Source organism: Ricinus communis, chromosome 7, assembly GCF_019578655.1.
Source record: "Ricinus communis isolate WT05 ecotype wild-type chromosome 7, ASM1957865v1, whole genome shotgun sequence".
NCBI lineage: Eukaryota > Viridiplantae > Streptophyta > Magnoliopsida > Malpighiales > Euphorbiaceae > Ricinus > Ricinus communis.
The window spans coordinates 23,705,894-23,723,770 of NC_063262.1; the positions used below are offsets into that span (position 1 = coordinate 23,705,894).

The 17,877-nt window shown below is 29.3% G+C and overlaps 3 protein-coding genes across 4 annotated transcripts; 1 reads left to right on the top strand and 2 right to left on the bottom strand.

The window, feature by feature from the left end:
• Nucleotides 1-144: 144 nt before the first annotated feature.
• Nucleotides 145-2,478, bottom strand: LOC8279694 (piriformospora indica-insensitive protein 2). Its single transcript, XM_015725758.3, has one exon. It carries the CDS (start codon nucleotides 1,791-1,793, stop codon nucleotides 363-365), a length of 1,431 nt encoding a protein of 476 aa, XP_015581244.2. The 5' UTR covers nucleotides 1,794-2,478; the 3' UTR covers nucleotides 145-362.
• A 5,342-nt stretch (nucleotides 2,479-7,820) lies between these two features.
• LOC8279693 (glutathione gamma-glutamylcysteinyltransferase 1) lies at nucleotides 7,821-13,164 on the top strand. Of its 2 annotated transcripts, XM_015725753.3 has the most exons (9): nucleotides 7,821-8,095; nucleotides 8,498-8,654; nucleotides 9,036-9,274; nucleotides 10,034-10,197; nucleotides 10,893-10,944; nucleotides 11,483-11,710; nucleotides 11,815-12,321; nucleotides 12,716-12,769; nucleotides 12,926-13,164. In XM_015725753.3, the coding sequence occupies exons 1-9, from the start codon at nucleotides 8,021-8,023 to the stop codon at nucleotides 12,932-12,934; spliced, it is 1,485 nt and encodes a 494-aa protein (XP_015581239.2). In that variant the 5' UTR covers nucleotides 7,821-8,020; the 3' UTR covers nucleotides 12,935-13,164. The 2 variants fall into 2 exon arrangements, with proteins under 2 accessions (XP_015581239.2, XP_002529835.2); XM_002529789.4 differs by having other exon boundaries at nucleotides 12,716-13,164.
• Nucleotides 13,165-17,325: 4,161 nt separating this feature from the next.
• LOC8279692 lies at nucleotides 17,326-17,860 on the bottom strand. Its single transcript, XM_015725757.3, has one exon. It carries the CDS (start codon nucleotides 17,858-17,860, stop codon nucleotides 17,456-17,458), a length of 405 nt encoding a protein of 134 aa, XP_015581243.2. The 3' UTR covers nucleotides 17,326-17,455.
• Between the last annotated feature and the right edge of the window lie 17 nt (nucleotides 17,861-17,877).

Below are 17,877 nucleotides of genomic sequence, written 5' to 3' on the forward strand. Positions count from 1 at the left end.
AGTCCAAACAAATTCAAGCTACAAAAGGTAGCTTTAACATTTGTTAATCATCCCCCAATGAGTTTTCTACTGCAACCCAGTAAAAGAACTCATTTAATAAAAAGAATGCTAAATCACAATTCACAATCACACATATGAAAAAGGAAAAGAAAAATGAAACCCAGAAATTTCATTAGCTTTACAAATTGAAAAACAACAGTAAGTAACACAGTATGTGTAGGTTTCTAGTTTCACCAACAAAAGACATACTTACATATTTCCCTTAATTTCTCATCAAAAATTTCCTATCCAAGGTTAAAAAAATAAGAGTATTGGAATCCTATTCTTTCTGTTAGCCGCTATCACTGTCTCACTGCATCAAATTAGCAAAGCAAAGACAAGCAAAAACCCAAAATCATTAACCCATATGAAACATAAGAAGATAACACCTGCACTGGTGGTGATAAAGAAGAAACAGAATTATCCTCTTTGAAAAGAAATGGATTAGGAACATCTGACTTGTTGCACAACTTCATTTTTCCCAAACTGCCCTCAGTTTTTTTACCAAACCCAAAATCTTCATCAACAACACACAGGCCTGTATTACCATTTACCTTCAACTTTTTACCAATCTTAGCAGTAAAATTAGAAGTAAATGGAATTTCACCACTCAAATTATTGTTCTCCAAATTGATCTCATTCACAAACTCCAAGAACCCCAACTCCTTTGGCACTTTCCCTTCAAGCTTGTTACTATCAAGCCTTAAATAACACAAATTCTTCAAGTAAACTCCCATTGAAGCTGGAATCTTCCCAACTAAACCCATGTTAGAAAATCCTATTCCTGAAATACCCCCAAGATCTTCCCATATTTCTGGAATATGCCCTCCTAGTAAATTCCCACTCAAATAAAGTTCTCTCAATCTGGGCATTTTTCCTAGAAATAGTGGGATTCCAAAGTTACCAAACCTGTTAAAACTCAAGTCCAAGAACTCCAAATTCTGCAAATGAACCATGCTATCTGGAATTTTACCAGAAAACCTATTAGAACTCAAATCAAGCTTTAAAACCTGAGATAAATTACCTACTGACTCGGGGACCTTTCCATCAAAGTGATTTTGACTCAAATCCAAGACTCTGAGTTTCTTCAACTTGGTAACACTAAATGGTAAACCACCAGTTAAGTTGTTTCTTGAAAGGGTAATTTCTTCAATATTAACCAAATCACCAATCCCATCTGGGATATTCCCAGAAACCCCATTTCCAGTCAACACTAACCTCCTTAAACTACTGAAGTTACCAATAATGCCATCGATAGACCCAACTAAACCTGGGTTTTCAATAAACACAAGCTCTTCAAGATTAGAACCAAAACTAGTCAGAGAAACATTAGGCACTAAAACAGCTGTCTCTATAAAACACTTGTAAAAGAACAACTTACGGAGGTACTTAAAGGAAGTGAAGATAAGTGGGTTAAGAGTGGAATTAGAAGAACAAGGTGGGTTTGGCGAATAGTCAGAAACATACCCAAAATTTAGCTCTGTTATGTGAAGCGAAAGGGTATCGTTTCCTTGGGTGCTGGGTTCTTCACTGAAGTATTCACAAACAACGCCGTGTGGAGGAGAGAAACAAAGGTCATCTGGTGGAAAGAGAGTGGGCCACGGGATGGCTGAGTTAATAGAGGAGAGAACCTTGAAGAGTGAGTCTTGTTCTAGAGTGTTTAGGAGTGGCTGCTGCTGCTGCTGCTGTTGGTGTGAACCATTAAGTGAAGATAAGAGAATTAAAAGGAAGACGAGAAATGTAGCCATTTTCATTTGTGAAGACAGTTCCAAGTCTCTCTTTCTGATACTGAGAATTGAGAGAGGAAGACGATGGAATTGTTTGTTTTATGGTAGAAAATATAGAATGGGTGAAACAGGGACTGGTGCTGGTGTGGTGTGTGTGGCTTGTTGGTTTTGGGGTCAGTCATATGGTACAGGTTTTGCTTGCTGGAGGGTTTTCTTGCAGACAGTATTCAATTACTAAAATAGGCCTTTGCTCCAGTTTCCTTTTTTCTGTTTGTTTTTATATAGAAAATATTCGAGTTTCTTTTTTGGAGAGTAGAAAAGTGTGATAATCCTAATCAACTTCATTAGTTTTGGCTCTTTGTAGAAACGAAGAGGACCGGTAATTATCAACTTTAATCTTCTTGTGTTGCGATAAATTAAGATCACCTTTAAAATTGATAAATAAATGATATTGATATATTGATTCTCCTCCCCCCGAATCGAATCTTTTTTTGTTTTACACTCTCTAATTTAAATATATATTTAAATTTAATTTAAAATATATTAAATATAATTTTTGTAATAAAATAAAAATTATCTTTTATATTATAAACTAAATTTATTAAGCTACTAGATTTTTTTTTTCAAATTCATACGTCGTTTATCCTTAGAATTAGAAGTGTCAATTTAGAAATTTTTATTTACCTCTTCTAAGATTAATTTTCAATAGTCTAGAATTAAGTACTACTTGAGACGATGATAGCCTTTTTTAAAAAGTCTTACTCTATCATCTCTAATAATTAAAAATTATTATATTTTTAAGAGTGTTATATTTTAATAAATTTTTATTTTTTTATTAAAATAGTATATTATATTTAATTAAATTTTTAAAAATTTTAATTTAAAAATTAATAAATAAATTTATGTAAATGAAATAAGGAAACATCTCCTTTTTGCTATTAGTTTTATTTTCTGTCTGTTACTTTCATTGTTTAATTTTAAAATATTTATTTATTTAAAACTTAACTGAAACCTTCTTTATTCTAGAGATAAAATGATAAAAATAAATACCTTAATTACAAATTTTATTTTAAAACCTGAAAGGTAAAAATAAAATAGAAAATTGATACAAAGATCAAGTTTTAAGAATCACAATGCATTGAAGCTGGAAAAGATTTTTTCTATTTTTTCTTTACCAACTACACAAAAAAAAGTAAAACCCAGTAGATGGCAAAGACAGAAAGTTTGGAAATCGCAGGGGCAATAACGACTTTGCACAAGGATCTCATCCCTCCACAATTCGCATGCAGAAAAACACAAGTGTCAGGTTCAAAACCAATTATCAGAAGACCGCAGATACCTCTTTCAACCAACTCTTTTTTTTTTAATTTTAAAAAAGGCATCATAAACCTCGAACACATGATCTCCCAATTAGCTCAAAATCAAGGGCTCAGATTCATTATCCTCCCAATGTCTTCCACAATGCTAACGAAAACAATTCGGAGTTTAACTCTCAGTGCCAAAAGACTAATTTTGGTTTTTGATCAACAGTGGAGAAAAGGAAAAAGTAGCCGGCGTTAGCCGACAACAAAACCTACGGACAGAAGTCGACAAGGACGCGCCGCAGCCGCCGACTTACTGTCTGCGGTGTCGTGTCCAGTGAAAGCGACGTTTAACTGGTCCAAACCAGGCGAGGAAACTGTGTCTACTGCACGTTTCCGTTAATTTGCTCTTGTGGTACCTAAGTTTTACCTTAAGTGTTTAAATGGTACCAATAGTTTTTTTCTTTTCAGTATCTAAATTTTAATATGACTATTTCCTTTATCAAAAAAAATAAAAAGAAGGATATTTAAAAAAAATTCAGTGTACTGATGTGGATATTTATTTTATATTTAAATTTTATCAGAACTTTATGCAGTATGCATTATTTATATATATTAAAATATTTTGGTGAGATTAATCACTCTAGTCGAATAAAAAATTATTTTTTTCCTTAAGATTTTAAATTTGATTGTTTCTGAATAAACAATAATATATGACCAACCAATCAGATCTATAATTGGGAGATGGATCGGATTGATTATCTTTCTATCTTAGTGGATTAGATTGAATTGGCAAATTCTCAAATCTCGATCCACAAATTGTTGATTGATTGGCGTAAATGTTGGTGAATTTAAGTTGCCGTGGTTAAAAATGATGTTCAATATTTTATGTGTTTACCTAATGAAAAATTAAAAGATTTAGATTAATTTATATAAATTTATTTTGAAAAGAAAATAATTTGTATAAAAGTAATGTGATTTTTTAAAGAATTCAATATTAAAACTATTTAGGTAAGTTTTATTTAAATAAGGATTTTTCAGGGAAGATTGGGGACTTCAATTTTTTGTTGCAAGAGTCAAAAAGATAATTACAATTGCTGGTGTGTTCTTTGGGGTTTGGTTTCTGGATCTTTTGCATGCAATTGGATTTAATTTGAAGAGACTAGAGGCACATACGCCTTAACTGCTTAATACCACACGTATCATGAAACAGCAAACCATTAACACTTATAGGAGCTGCATCGAATTGGTACAATCCAATTTGAAGAGACGCGGGAATTCTAGTCATGTTATCCGCCACTTGGTTCCCTTCTCCACCACCTGCCAATTTCTGCTCAATAAATCCTTTATATTTGTGATAAAAGAAAAGGTGCTACTATTTTAGTATTTACACAATTTAAATATGCAATACTCCTATTTATTTAAGTATGGCCAATAATGAAATGTAAAAATGAAGAAATTTGGTAAATTAAGACTACTATTGAAAAATAGAGTTTCTTAAAAAATAGATGATATGGTAGTGGAATATACACTATGCACAAAAAATTTAAATTTGTATAATTTAAGTTAATAATATAATTTTAAAAAAAAGTAGAGTTTTGCATTATCTGTAGCTAAAAAAATTAAAATATAAAACAATGTTCCAGATATATAGTAAATAGTATATGTTTAATATATAATGAGTTTATTACTGAATTTTTTTATTCTGATTTAAAATCAATTTTTAATATTCTTTTATATAGATATCAACACAATATCTATATTGACTATAATTGACATTGACAAAATAAAAGGTATATAAACTTTGATGCAATAAGCATTCTCATAGTAAAACACGATAATTTTTAAACTTATTGATTAACAATGTACAAGTATATTTTGAGTGTATATTTTGAGTTTAAATTATCTTTGTCACATTAGATAAATATAATTAAAATTAGTTTTTAATCATATTCCATTAAGAGTTTTTTTATAAATAATCAAAATTTACAAAGACCTGCCACATCTTTTGGTTTTGAAGGATCCGAGCCGTGTATGTTAGTCAGTGTGAGTATCCTATTTCCTCGTCATGTCGTCCTATCTTGACAGGCAAATTACACCTTGGTAAGAGACTTTATATATATATATGATTGACCTGAACACTCCGTTACAGGGAGGGAGGGTGGCAGCATTTGAAGGCTCATCCAAATTATTTTTCTTGGGCAGACAATGGGATGGGGAGTCCACAGTATTTGATCATTTTATGATTCATAGCCTTCAGCCCATTTTGGCTCATCTTGACCAAACCAATTATGAATTACGGCTATTATTTCTTCTCCTTTCTGAAAAAGAGAAAGACTAGCCTCTAGTTATAGCAATTTTTATTGGATGTAATTGTATATATTTTTTACTGTAAGAAATATTTATAAAATCATCGCTAATTTAAGACAAAATTTAAATAAATTAACCGCTTTAAGAAATCGTTTGTTTTGAGATTTTAACTTAAATTTTTGAGTCGTCTAGTAAAAATTTTCATTCCGCTCAATTTATCATTTTTTTTAAGATTTTAATACAAATTCTTGAATCGTTACCATCATAAATGGTGAACTATTACCTCTATATATTTATAATTTCCATCCAAAATCAAAACAGATCTAACTCCTACCTCGGTTAGCTTATGCACCAAACTCATAATGAAAAATTATTAATACCAAATTCTATTATTTATTGGACCATCTATATTGTCCTATTATTTACAGCCATACCAATATATTTTATGCAGTATATGATCTATGCTACATTTATGCATTTCTAAAATAATTCACCGCCATACTAATACTACGATTTTATTAAATTTTTAGTCTTCAGTCAATCAATTTTTTTATTGACGTTGTTGTTACCAAATCTACTAATGGCCATTAATGTATAATTATTCAGCTCAATAAAATACCTTTATTATCAAATAAATTGTAATACTCACATCACCCGTATGTAATATTGATCAGTAGCTACAAATGATCTTCAATTGCTTGTAAAGAAATGAACAAATAGAGATCTGTCGGGTTTATTCAAGTTCATTCAAAAAATTTTTAATTTGGACATGTATTTTTCATTTTAGATTCACCCGAATCCGAATCTGAAATCGAAACTTTTTTAATCGGATTTGAAAAAATTATTTCTTCAAGGTGAGTATGATCAAGTCCAAAAAACATAGAAATAAAATCTTTTTTTTTTTTTTATGGCGGGCTGGCTTGGTCAAAATTTAAGACTATATAGTCGGGTTGAGCAGCCTCAAACCTAGGATTAAGAAATTCTAAATCTAACCAAACCCGATTCAAATCCAAATTTAAAATTAAATTTTTTTAGATAAATTTAAAAATGTTATTTCTTCTAAATCAGTTTGACTCAGTCTAAAAATTATAAAAATATATTTTTTAATTTTTTATAATGGGCCATCATAGTTAAAATTTAAGTTTGCATAGCCGGATTTGGCGGGCTTCAGACCTAAGCTTAAGAAATTTCAAATTTAAAGAAACCCGACCCCAATTCAATCCGGCCAAAAATTTGAACAACATAGTATGACCGTGTGAAAGATATAATGAAACCCATATATAGAGATGTGCATCTTTCTCCTAATTAAACCGAAATTCTCATTTCTAATTTGATATTTATATGTTTATCCTATTGTGTTTATTGGACCTCCTATAAATAAAAGAAATCAGAAATCTCATTTACAACTTGAGCTTTCTAATTAAGTAAAATATCCATTGTTTTGGTTATTTTTTTATTTTTTTTCTTTCTTTTTTTAAGTAATTGTTTTTAGATATATAAGGCGGAATTTTTTGGATGCTAACTTTGAGATTTCTAGTTTACGAAATATAATTTCCCGCACAATCACTCAATTTTTATTTTTGATTCTTTATTTTTGTTTTTAACCATAAATCACAATATTAAGATTTGCTTTTTGGGATACGATCACGGTCTAATTCTAATTCATTTGTGAGTACTATCTAACTTCTTAACTATTAACGAATGTACCACGTTAGATTTACGGTCTTATAATTCTAAAATATATGTATATTTAATTCTATTTCATGAAAAAATTTTAGACAGTTTTAATTTACTACGTTATCAGTAAATTAAAATAATCATATGGTGATATATGGCTTCATTTAATAATTATTATATTTTTATTGATTGATTTATTTATTATCATTAGTAATTAATAAATAAAACTACATCCTATCATATAATTGATTTAGTCTACGAATTATATTATACAAGTCTATCTAAAAATTTCATTTAGCTCACCTAGACTCTTTTGCTCTAACTAAATGAATAGACCATTAATTTTTAAATTATAGTGAATGCAAGAAACTTTTTTTACTGTTATTTTTAAATCTTGCGCATTTACTTTATTTTTATAATATTTTAATTCTCATATTTTGTTTAATTGAATCTTAGAAAGATTGATTTAGAGCTTAAGCTTTAGATTAAAGGCCATCTAAAGTTAAAATTTAGAGAAGGAACTTTGGACCAAAATCAAAAGAAACAAAATGAAAATTAAAGATTCAAATTTAAATCAATAAAAGATAATAATTGTTTAGAAAGTGAGCAATAATCATATAGAAAAAGGGCTGAACAATAATCATGCGAATATTAAAATTTAATTATTTTAACTATTAAAGAATTTTTTTTTTCTTTTAAAATTAGAAAGTCATATTTTTGTTGTTGATTTAATTAGAGAAAAGTATTTAATGGGGCGAAATTATGGGTTTTACACGGTCCGAAGCGTCTCGAGTTTGTCATCCGAACGAACGTTGGGCCGTACAATAACGACGTTTCATCGCTCAAAAGTCAGTAAAGTTTCAAATTTCAAAGCATTTTGACGGAGAATAAGCTCGTTTTTCTCCATTTTTGTCGATCTGATACAAAATCGCGCCAAAAATTTTCGATTTCCTTTCTAAATAGGAAATGGCTATGGCTGGATTGTACCGTCGACTCCTCCCTTCTCCTCCGGCTATCGATTTCGCTTCCTCTGAAGGAAAGGTAATCACTGCTCTCTCAGCTGTTTACTGCTTATTTGTTGTTGTTGTTTTGATTTTAAATGAGAAAAATTGACGTATTAAGCATAAGTAATACTTGAATTGAACTTATTGCTTGATTACGGAGGTGACAAATTGACCATTGCATATGTAGTATGCGTACACACGGGGGGATTTAGCTGTGGTGTTGGTTCAGTTATTTTGATTGGTTATCATACTATTTTGTGTAACCAAATGGAAGCTGTTTTTAGCTCTAGTAATTTTTTTTCTCTGTTTGGATTAATATTCTCTGCACGGTTTTCTATGTGATCATAGCGACTAGATATTTTGCTTAGTGTTTTTATGGTTATTCAGATCATCATTTGGTTTCTATCACCTATTGAGTGCGATGTTTTTGGAATTGTAGCAACTTTTTATTGAAGCTATTCAGAATGGGACGATGGAAGGTTTCTATAGGTTGATTTCTTACTTCCAGACACAGTCAGAGCCTGCATATTGTGGTTTGGCAAGCCTTTCTGTGGTCTTGAATGCCCTTGCTATTGACCCTGGAAGAAAATGGAAAGGTAATACTTTCATTTATTGCCCATGGTACAACTAGACTGTATCACAGATTTTTTCTAGGTGCTGTTTAGTTTGCATTTTGCACTCCTGGGATAAGCCTTGGAGATCTAGTAAGGGGTTAAATGTCAAGGCAATATGGTGCACTGGAAACATCAAGGATAAGTACATTTTCCCTGGCAGGTTCGTATAGTAGGCAGATTCCAGTGGTTTCTGAGGGTACTCTGTCACAATCTTAATTATTTTTCATGTCACAAAGCTATACTGGTTTTCTTGATTAAAATTTGATTTTTTGTTTTCATAATTTCTATGACTTATATGTTGTTGAAGCAAGTGCTTATTCAAAATGTGACAGGAACAGTTACTTGTCATCATTTCACTTGCAGGACCTTGGAGGTGGTTTGATGAATCCATGTTAGACTGTTGTGAACCTTTAGAAACGGTTAAAGCTAAGGGCATCTCCTTTGGGAAGCTAGTATGTTTGGCTCACTGTGCTGGTGCAAAAGTTGAAGCATATCGAACAAATCAGAGTACCATTGATGAGTTTCGCCAACATGTTATAAAATGCACTACTACTGATGATTGTCATTTGATATCATCATATCATAGAGGAACTTTCAAACAGGTATTTGTCTTTAACCTGATCCTTCCCCTTATGTATCTACATACTGATAATAACCACCATAATAGAAGGAAAACATGCAACATATCATATGCGAGGTTGATCATGATTTATGGATATCTCAAGTTAAGATGAAATTTGTGATCATCTCATGTGTTGTTCACATCCATACCAATGGTTAGTATAGCAATATTCTTTACTGCCTTAAACACTTTGTTGCCTAACAAAAGAGACGCTGCAATACCACTGTATCACACTAAGTTTTCAGATGACTAAAAATTGTCGCCTGAGAGTATATATGGGTGCCAGTTATTTTACTTTTTTTTTTTTCTTAACAATTCACTCATGAACGCTAGACCATGTGACACGTATACAATGTGTTTTTCCATTGCCATTGAATGTAGTCTACTCTTCTAGTGAAAATTTAAATTACTTTTTCTACATGTATATTGAAAATTACTCACTCCTAGACCACAAATCACTTATTGTTATTGAAGCTCTGCTGAAGTTGGAAGGTTTAGTTAATGGAATTATACAATATGCTAAACATATATCTTCCTTTGTAATCAAAGATGTAGTTGTAGGACAAGAAAAAAGACTGCCTCTATTATATTATTGTCTATGTTTAACAAAAAACAAGTTCCGGCCACCCCCATGAACTTATGGTTCTTATTACTTTTGGTGTGTTGCCTCCTTTTGTGAATTGAAGATTTATTTGAGTATCAGCATTTTGTGTTAACTTTTATCTGTTTTCCATTGCAGACAGGAACTGGCCATTTTTCACCTATTGGTGGTTACCATGCTGGAAGAGACATGGCATTGATTCTGGATGTTGCACGTTTTAAGTATCCTCCACATTGGGTTCCACTAACACTTCTTTGGGAGGCTATGAATAATATTGATGTGACAACTGGACAACGCAGAGGGTAGGCATTGATGTGAAATAGATGTATATCTATGAGTTGGTGAAACGCTTTATTTGTGGTAAATGGCATCACCGTGAATTCAGCGCGTCAATTGAGAAATGAAGTTGCCTAAATGTTTGATTGAACAAATTATAATTGCATTATTGTCTGTTCTAGTCTTAACTTTCAAATGTAATTAGCCTATATGATATAGTTTTGACATAATAACAATGGAGCTTGCAATTGACAACTATGTTAGCTGCTGAAACTTCTTGTAGGTATCATACCTTTGGTTTAATACTTTCGCAGATTGACCAATGTCGCGTCACTATATGGTTGTGAACATGAAAAAGAGTATCTATCCTTCTCTTTAATGTTATCTTGCATTTTGCATATTAATATCTGTTCTTTTCAAATTGATTTAACAAAATTAGGGAAAAAGTAAATGCAATACATATGAGCCATAAAAAGTAGGAAGGCTCCTCTTGAAGTCTCTTGATGATAGAGCTTCTCACTTGGCTGGGAAGTATGTCGTGTTATGACAGGGATCTGGACCAAATAGTTGCTCATCCATTTCACTCTTTTTCTCTTCTTTTTAAAATTTTGATGATGTGGTAATTATATATATATATATATATATATATGCTTTGTTCATGCACAATTTACTTCACATTATTGTTTCTGAATTTTCCTCTAAAAGTTTGGTTATGCTACAGGTTTATGCTCATTTCAAGGCCTCACAGGGAGCCTGGGCTGCTTTATACCTTGGTAAATGGCCCGTATACTACAAATTCTTAGAACTGCTCTCAGATATATTCTGTAAATATGTTGGAAGCTAGCTCTATTTCCTTTTACTGATTGGACACTGAAAGCACTACCATTAAGGTTCATAGTAGGCCACATACTTGACAGTATATTGCCTTTCACACGACATTATCAAGGAATTTTTCGAGCAGTAACTTTTGACCTTCAAACTAGTACCTTGTTCGGCAGCCACTGCATAATTTTGCACTTGCCTCTATTATAATATATATCTAATATAAAGATGTTGCCTTCCCCACCCCCCCACCCCCCATATTCTCTATCAACCAATAACGTGGGACCATTAATATTACTTTACCCATGAATCACGAACTGCTATGGTTCTTATAGATGATTTCTAATTTATTCAGAAGTAATTCCTCCACCCACCCGCCCATTTTCCTTCCCAGTGTGTCAGTTGGAAAGCTTAGAGACTGGCTGGAAGCCCATTGTGGGACTTTGCATTGTATGTAATAATTTAATATTACTTTAATACTTTGCACAGAGCTGTAAGCATGAGAGTTGGGCTAGTATTGCAAAGTATTTGGTGGATGATGTTCCTCTTCTCTTAAAGTCAGAAGATGTGAAAGATGTTAATAGATTGCTGTATGTTGTTTTCACATCACTGCCATCAAATTTTGGAGAATTCATCAAGTGGGTTGCAGAAGTTCGGAGACAAGAGGATGGTAGAGGAAATCTAAGCCAAGAGGAGAAAGGACGGCTTGCTGTCAAGGTGTTGAAGAGTTTAATCCTCTTTTTGTTCTTTTTTCTTTTCCTTCTCTTAATATTAGTTATCTGTACACTGTTCAGTATGAGACTTAAATAATTATTTTGCAGGAAGAAGTGTTGAAACAGGTGCAGGAGATTGGACTTTTCAAACATGTAGCAGAATTTTTGTCTTCAGCAAATTCATGTTGCAAAAACATGTCAATTCTGAGTCAAGAAAATTATCTTCCTCGCGTTGCTGCAAGTATCTGTTGCCAAGGGGCAGAGATTTTGGCAGGGAGGTCTGGTACTTCAGGAGGTTATTGTTGTAGTGAAACATGTGTGAGATGCATGAAGACCAATGATGACAAGCCTATCACCTTGGTGTCTGGTACAGTTGTAGATGGCAAAACTGAACAGGGGCTTGATGTGCTGGTTCCTTCATCTCAAATGAAACCGAGTTGTGGGTGTGGCCCGAGTAGTCACATTGGGATGTATCCAGCTGGCAATGATGTGCTTACAGCACTTTTATTAGCTTTGCCTCCTGAAACGTGGTCAGGTATCAAAGAGGAGAAACTTTTGCAAGAAATTCACGCACTTGTTTCGTCTGAAAATCTTCCAACTTTGCTTCAAGAAGAGGTAGCTTCATTATCTTCATCTGCTTTTAGTCCCTCGTGCTTTGCTTGTGAACATGACTTATCTATAGTGCGTTTATTAGGGTAGCTGTTAGAAATTGGATTAGGAAAAAAAAGAACATTGTATTCTTGAATCTGCTCCAGTATTTTACTAAATTCTTGTTACTGCTATCCCTCTTACATGGAAATAAAAGATACATACTTCTGACTTCGATGATGGAACAGATGTAGAACTTGTCAGAGGGGACTATTAGTTCATTACATTTGAGATCTAGACTTGCATAAAATTCCGGATTTTAACATTTCTAGTGAGAAACTTGCTGTCATGTTGTTTCGGGTTGGGATGTGTTTATTATTATCTCTTTGCTGTACTAACAGAAATTTGCTTGGTGTGACAGGTGTTGCATCTACGACGGCAACTCTACCTTCTGAAGAGATGCCAAGAGAACAAGGTAGATGAAGATCTCGGTGCACCTCTTTCATAGCTTTTCAATAATTTCCTTGGACATTTATTTATCTAAGCCATAACATTCATTGCTGCGGATATGAATTTTGGAAAATGTATAAAAATGATATGCTACCCGGAAGATTCGTATTGCCTTTTACAGGTTTTATGAGCCATAAAACAAACCTGGGAAGTGTTCCTCAGGAATTTAGTCATTGGAAAAGAGGCCAAGGCACTCATCTGCAGAAGGCAGAGCGAAACTCCTGTTCACAACTGAACCAATGGATTTGCTAAGTTCTGGAGATTGATTGATTGTACAATATAATGACAAAATCTCAATCACTTAGTGCAGATTGATTTCTTTTTCTTTTTTAGCAATAAAGGGTTAGTCCTAGCATTTAAGTTTGTCTGCATTTATAAATAATGATAAAACGATATGTTATACTATTTTGAAAACTAGGTAATATTTTAATTTAAATTAGATTCTTTTATCTATAAAATTTAGTAAATACTAAATTAAATATACATAATAAAAAATTAATGAAGTTAATAACTCTTAATATTTTAGAAATTATGTTTATTCACTCTTCTAATTTAAGATTTTATACTTAAAAGGTATTTCTGTTATAATTTTTATTAAATAGCTGTTAAATAGGTTTGATTTTGTAATATTTGCTCCATAATTTTTGGTGGAATATACAAAATTACTCCTTATGATTTAATTATCATAACATATATATGAGTGCAAAGGAAAGAGATGATGGATAAATTTACTGAAAGAGCTTTATAATTAGTAATGTTAAGATTGATCAATTTAATCTTTATAATCATAATTATATTATAACATATATAAAAGTGAAGAGGGGAGGACGGATAAATTTATCGAAAAAGCCTTATAGTTAGTATTGTTAAGATTGATCAATTTAGTATTTCACTAATTTAATATAATTTAATAAAAAATATAATAGATAATAATAGTATAAGGATAAAATTTATATTGAGAAAGAATACTACATGATTATAAAGATTGACCAATTTAGTCTTTTACTAATTTAATAAAAAAAGATAATATATACTAGCAATATTAGAATAGAATTCGTATAAAGATAGTACACTACAATATTAAAAACAAAAACAACTTGAATTCTATTAAAGAAGGGAAAAAATAATAAAAAAATTAAATATATTAAATACCATTATTACTTAAATAAAAAAAATAAATGTGTATCATATCATACTAAAATGATCTTATTGATTGTATAGTTCATTAAATGAGTTAATTAAGTTATTTATTAATTAATTTTATTAAAAATAAAAATATTAATAATTCTTTAAGTATAAGATTGATTCTGAAAGACCGACTCCACCAGAATTTTAATATTAGATAAATTATAAAAGTCAATAACAACTAGGATAATAATAATGAAAACATATTTTTATTAGGATTAGTATCATATTTAATATGAATCTGGCTTAATATTAATTTAATATGATTAATAGAAAGTAATGATATATGGTAGTAGTATAAAAATATGATACTAAAATATTATAAATAAAAAAGAAAAAATCTATTAAAAAAAGAAAAAGCCAATAATTGAAAATAAAAAGAAAACTAAAGAAAAATCTATTAAAATAGTAATTAAAAATAAAATCAATAATAAAATCAAATGAATATATAAAAGATTGTAGATAAAGAAAAACCAAATTAATTTTTCATCTAACGTAAGGGATCTCATTTAACAAACAAACAATTATGACTTCCAACAAAAAAATGAATTGTGCATAAGAACCTCATTTAATTGCAAAACACAATAAATGAACAAAACTTTCTCACAATCTTAAACTTCAACAAATTAAAATCAAAGAAGCTATAGCATAACATTTTAATTCAAAAGACTAAAGGTAATGAGTTTAGGTGAATTTAGAAAAAAAATATTTTAATAATAATTTGTAAAACTTATGTTTTAAAGGGAATGTCAAATATACAACTTCATAAACTAAGCTAATCTTATTTGTATTCTGGTGAATAATAAATATTGTAATTTAAAGATTTTATAAATTTTTCTAAAATTAAAAGAATTTTAATTATAAATTTAATAGTTGTTCTAAATATTTAAATGAATTAAATACCATTATGTAACATTAAAAGATAAGTATGGCATTTCTCATACATAAAAAGTTATGGTAGTTTGAATTATAAATGTATAATTATTTTCATATTTAAAAATATATATATTTAAGTTGAATGATTCATATTCACCCAACAAACATAAAATATATAATACTATATACTTTTTTTTTAATAAAACTCTAACTCTATAAAATTTTTATTAAATTAATTATAAAAATATCAAATAAAAAATATATTACATTCTTAGAGACTATTTTAATATTTGACTACATACGTATCATTATTTTATCATATGATTGAGTTTTGTACTATTTGAGCGACTAAATATCAACTTGGTCTTTAGAGTATCAAATGAGACAATTTGATGTATCCTTAGGGCACATTATATGATTAATCAACAAATCTTTAGCTAAATACTTGAGATATAATATTTTATTAAACTATATATCTTATTCTTTAATTAAATATTTAAAATTTCAAAATAGATAAAATAAAAAATGAAGATAAAGTAACTATTAAAAATAACTTGAGTAGGTAATTTAAAAATAAACAAACTATTATATATAGTTAAAAATAATATAATATGTAAATAAAGTATGTGTTTATCATATTTTCTATTTTATTTTTAAAATTATTAACCTCATTGATGAACATATTAACTAAAATAACATTTCAAGTAGATGTATTTTTTTATTAACTATTATTTTTTTCATTTAATATTCATTATTAATTAAATCAGTTCTAGAATATTTTATGATAATGAGTTTAAGTAAAGTTTTTGTTATATTTAAATTAATACATATAAGAATTACATAAAAAGAATATACACTAGTCCAATTCTTAAGACGTGAAAATAAACTAGTAATATTAAAAATTCTTAGTCTCTTAATAAAACTAATTCTTATATTTTTTATTTAAAATAGTTAAAAGGAGTAAATTGATAAACAAATTAAACTTAATCATTAAATTTTTTACTTGCTCTAATTTTAGCATAATTTAGTTCTAATAAATATTTATATTTAGCGAAATATTAAAAATTTATATAATTTAAGTTTAAATTATTAAAATATTTAATAATAATTTTTATTTGATAAGAAGTTTAAGGATCAAATTATATTTTTTTGACAATTTATTTCTTTAATTTATTAATTTTCAAAATGCAATAGGTTTATTGTAATAGATAAAATCTAGAGGGTAATTTATATATTATATTAAAAATTAAGGGGCATAAATATGTACCAAAATCTAGTTAATAATTATTTAATGAAAATTTAATGAAAATACTTTTTAGTGTAAGATTACATAATTAAAGAATAAAAGAATATAACTTTTAAGTACTAGAAGGTAACTACTACAAAAATATAGAGGCAAACTATTTTTTTATTAATTTATGAATTACATATATTATAAACTAATAGTGAAGATATAATTAATTTTCTCTTAGAATAAACAGTTATTTACTAATTAAATTAATTATTCAATTAATATATTATTCTCTAGTATTACAATTGTCATGTAATTATAAAAATAATATATCAGTCAATTATTAATATAATAATTTAAATAAAGCATAATCATTAAAAGAATATAGAAATTAAAAATCATCATAGTATTTATATATAAAAGACTAAGCACACATAAGATTTTTCTCATATATTTCAAATTTTCTATATCTTACCAATTATATATATGCTAGTGGTTTGCATCAACATTACACAATTATTAATATTATCTTGATTATAAATATTTTTGGTATGAAATATAAAATAAAATTTAATTAAATACAAATAATAACAATTCAATAAAATTTATAATTAATAATATATCATATAAGATTAAAAGAATTTGTTATTTTATTTATATAAACAATAGACAACAATATATTTAAATAAATTGATATTGAAAACACAAGTAATATCTAATTAAAAAGATAATTTCTTAACTAGAATTAGAGTTAGTTTTAATACTTGCCATTTGGACGAACACTATTAAATTTTATTAGTTAAAATTTAGAGTGTGTAATCAATTTTATTAGTTTTCTCAATTAGTTTTTTAAATAAAAATAAACTGTTCTTAATCTATACAAAGTTATAATTTGAGTCAAATTATTTATCTATATTATTTTGCTAATTGTTTCAAAAGTTAAAAACTCATTTATTCATCTACAATTTTATAAAAGAATAATTTGTATGTAACTTTCTACTTTAATTTTTTTATATTAGTTAAATGTATTTAATATAATAACTGAAAATAATAATAAATTCTAAAATAATAAAAGATAATTTTGTGACAAAAATAAATACTATTTATTTTATGTGGCAAGACTTCTATATTTTATTATTAGAATTTAAAATATTGATAGTCTTGCAAATCATTATCAAAATAATTTTGTCCTTTAATGTAATATAAATGGTCAAGCTTCTGAAACATGCTTGAGATAAAAAAATGTAAAAAAACTAATATTGAACAATAAAGGACATACACCCGAAACTAATATTCTACTTGAAACAACATGAAGCATAAGCACACATCCAATCCCTTTTCTCCACGTGTCAAAACCTTTTACATATGAAAGAAGCGAGCGAGCTGGCTCGGGTTGATAACGCCAGCTAACTGAGCCCCATCTGCCTTCAACAAATTGGATACCTCCACGTACCTTGTATAATTTTCCTTATTCGGCTGGGCTTCTTCATCTTTCACACCCGGCTTAACCTCCCCAGGCACCGCTTCGGCTTGACAGGGGTCAAATGGTTGACCGCATAGTGTGCCCTTAGTGAGGTATTCGAAGGCTAAATACCCGGCCAGAAGCTGATTAGAAGCAATCGGCTCAGATAGCATTCCCGAGCCGGCTTGTGATACTGTCGGCTTATGTAATTTTGTCGCTGCTGGCTGAGACGATTTTACGGTGTCAAAGTCGTCGATCTCCTTGCGCTTATTTGACCTCAAACGCACCGTTTTAGTACTCATTTCTCACGTATCGAGTC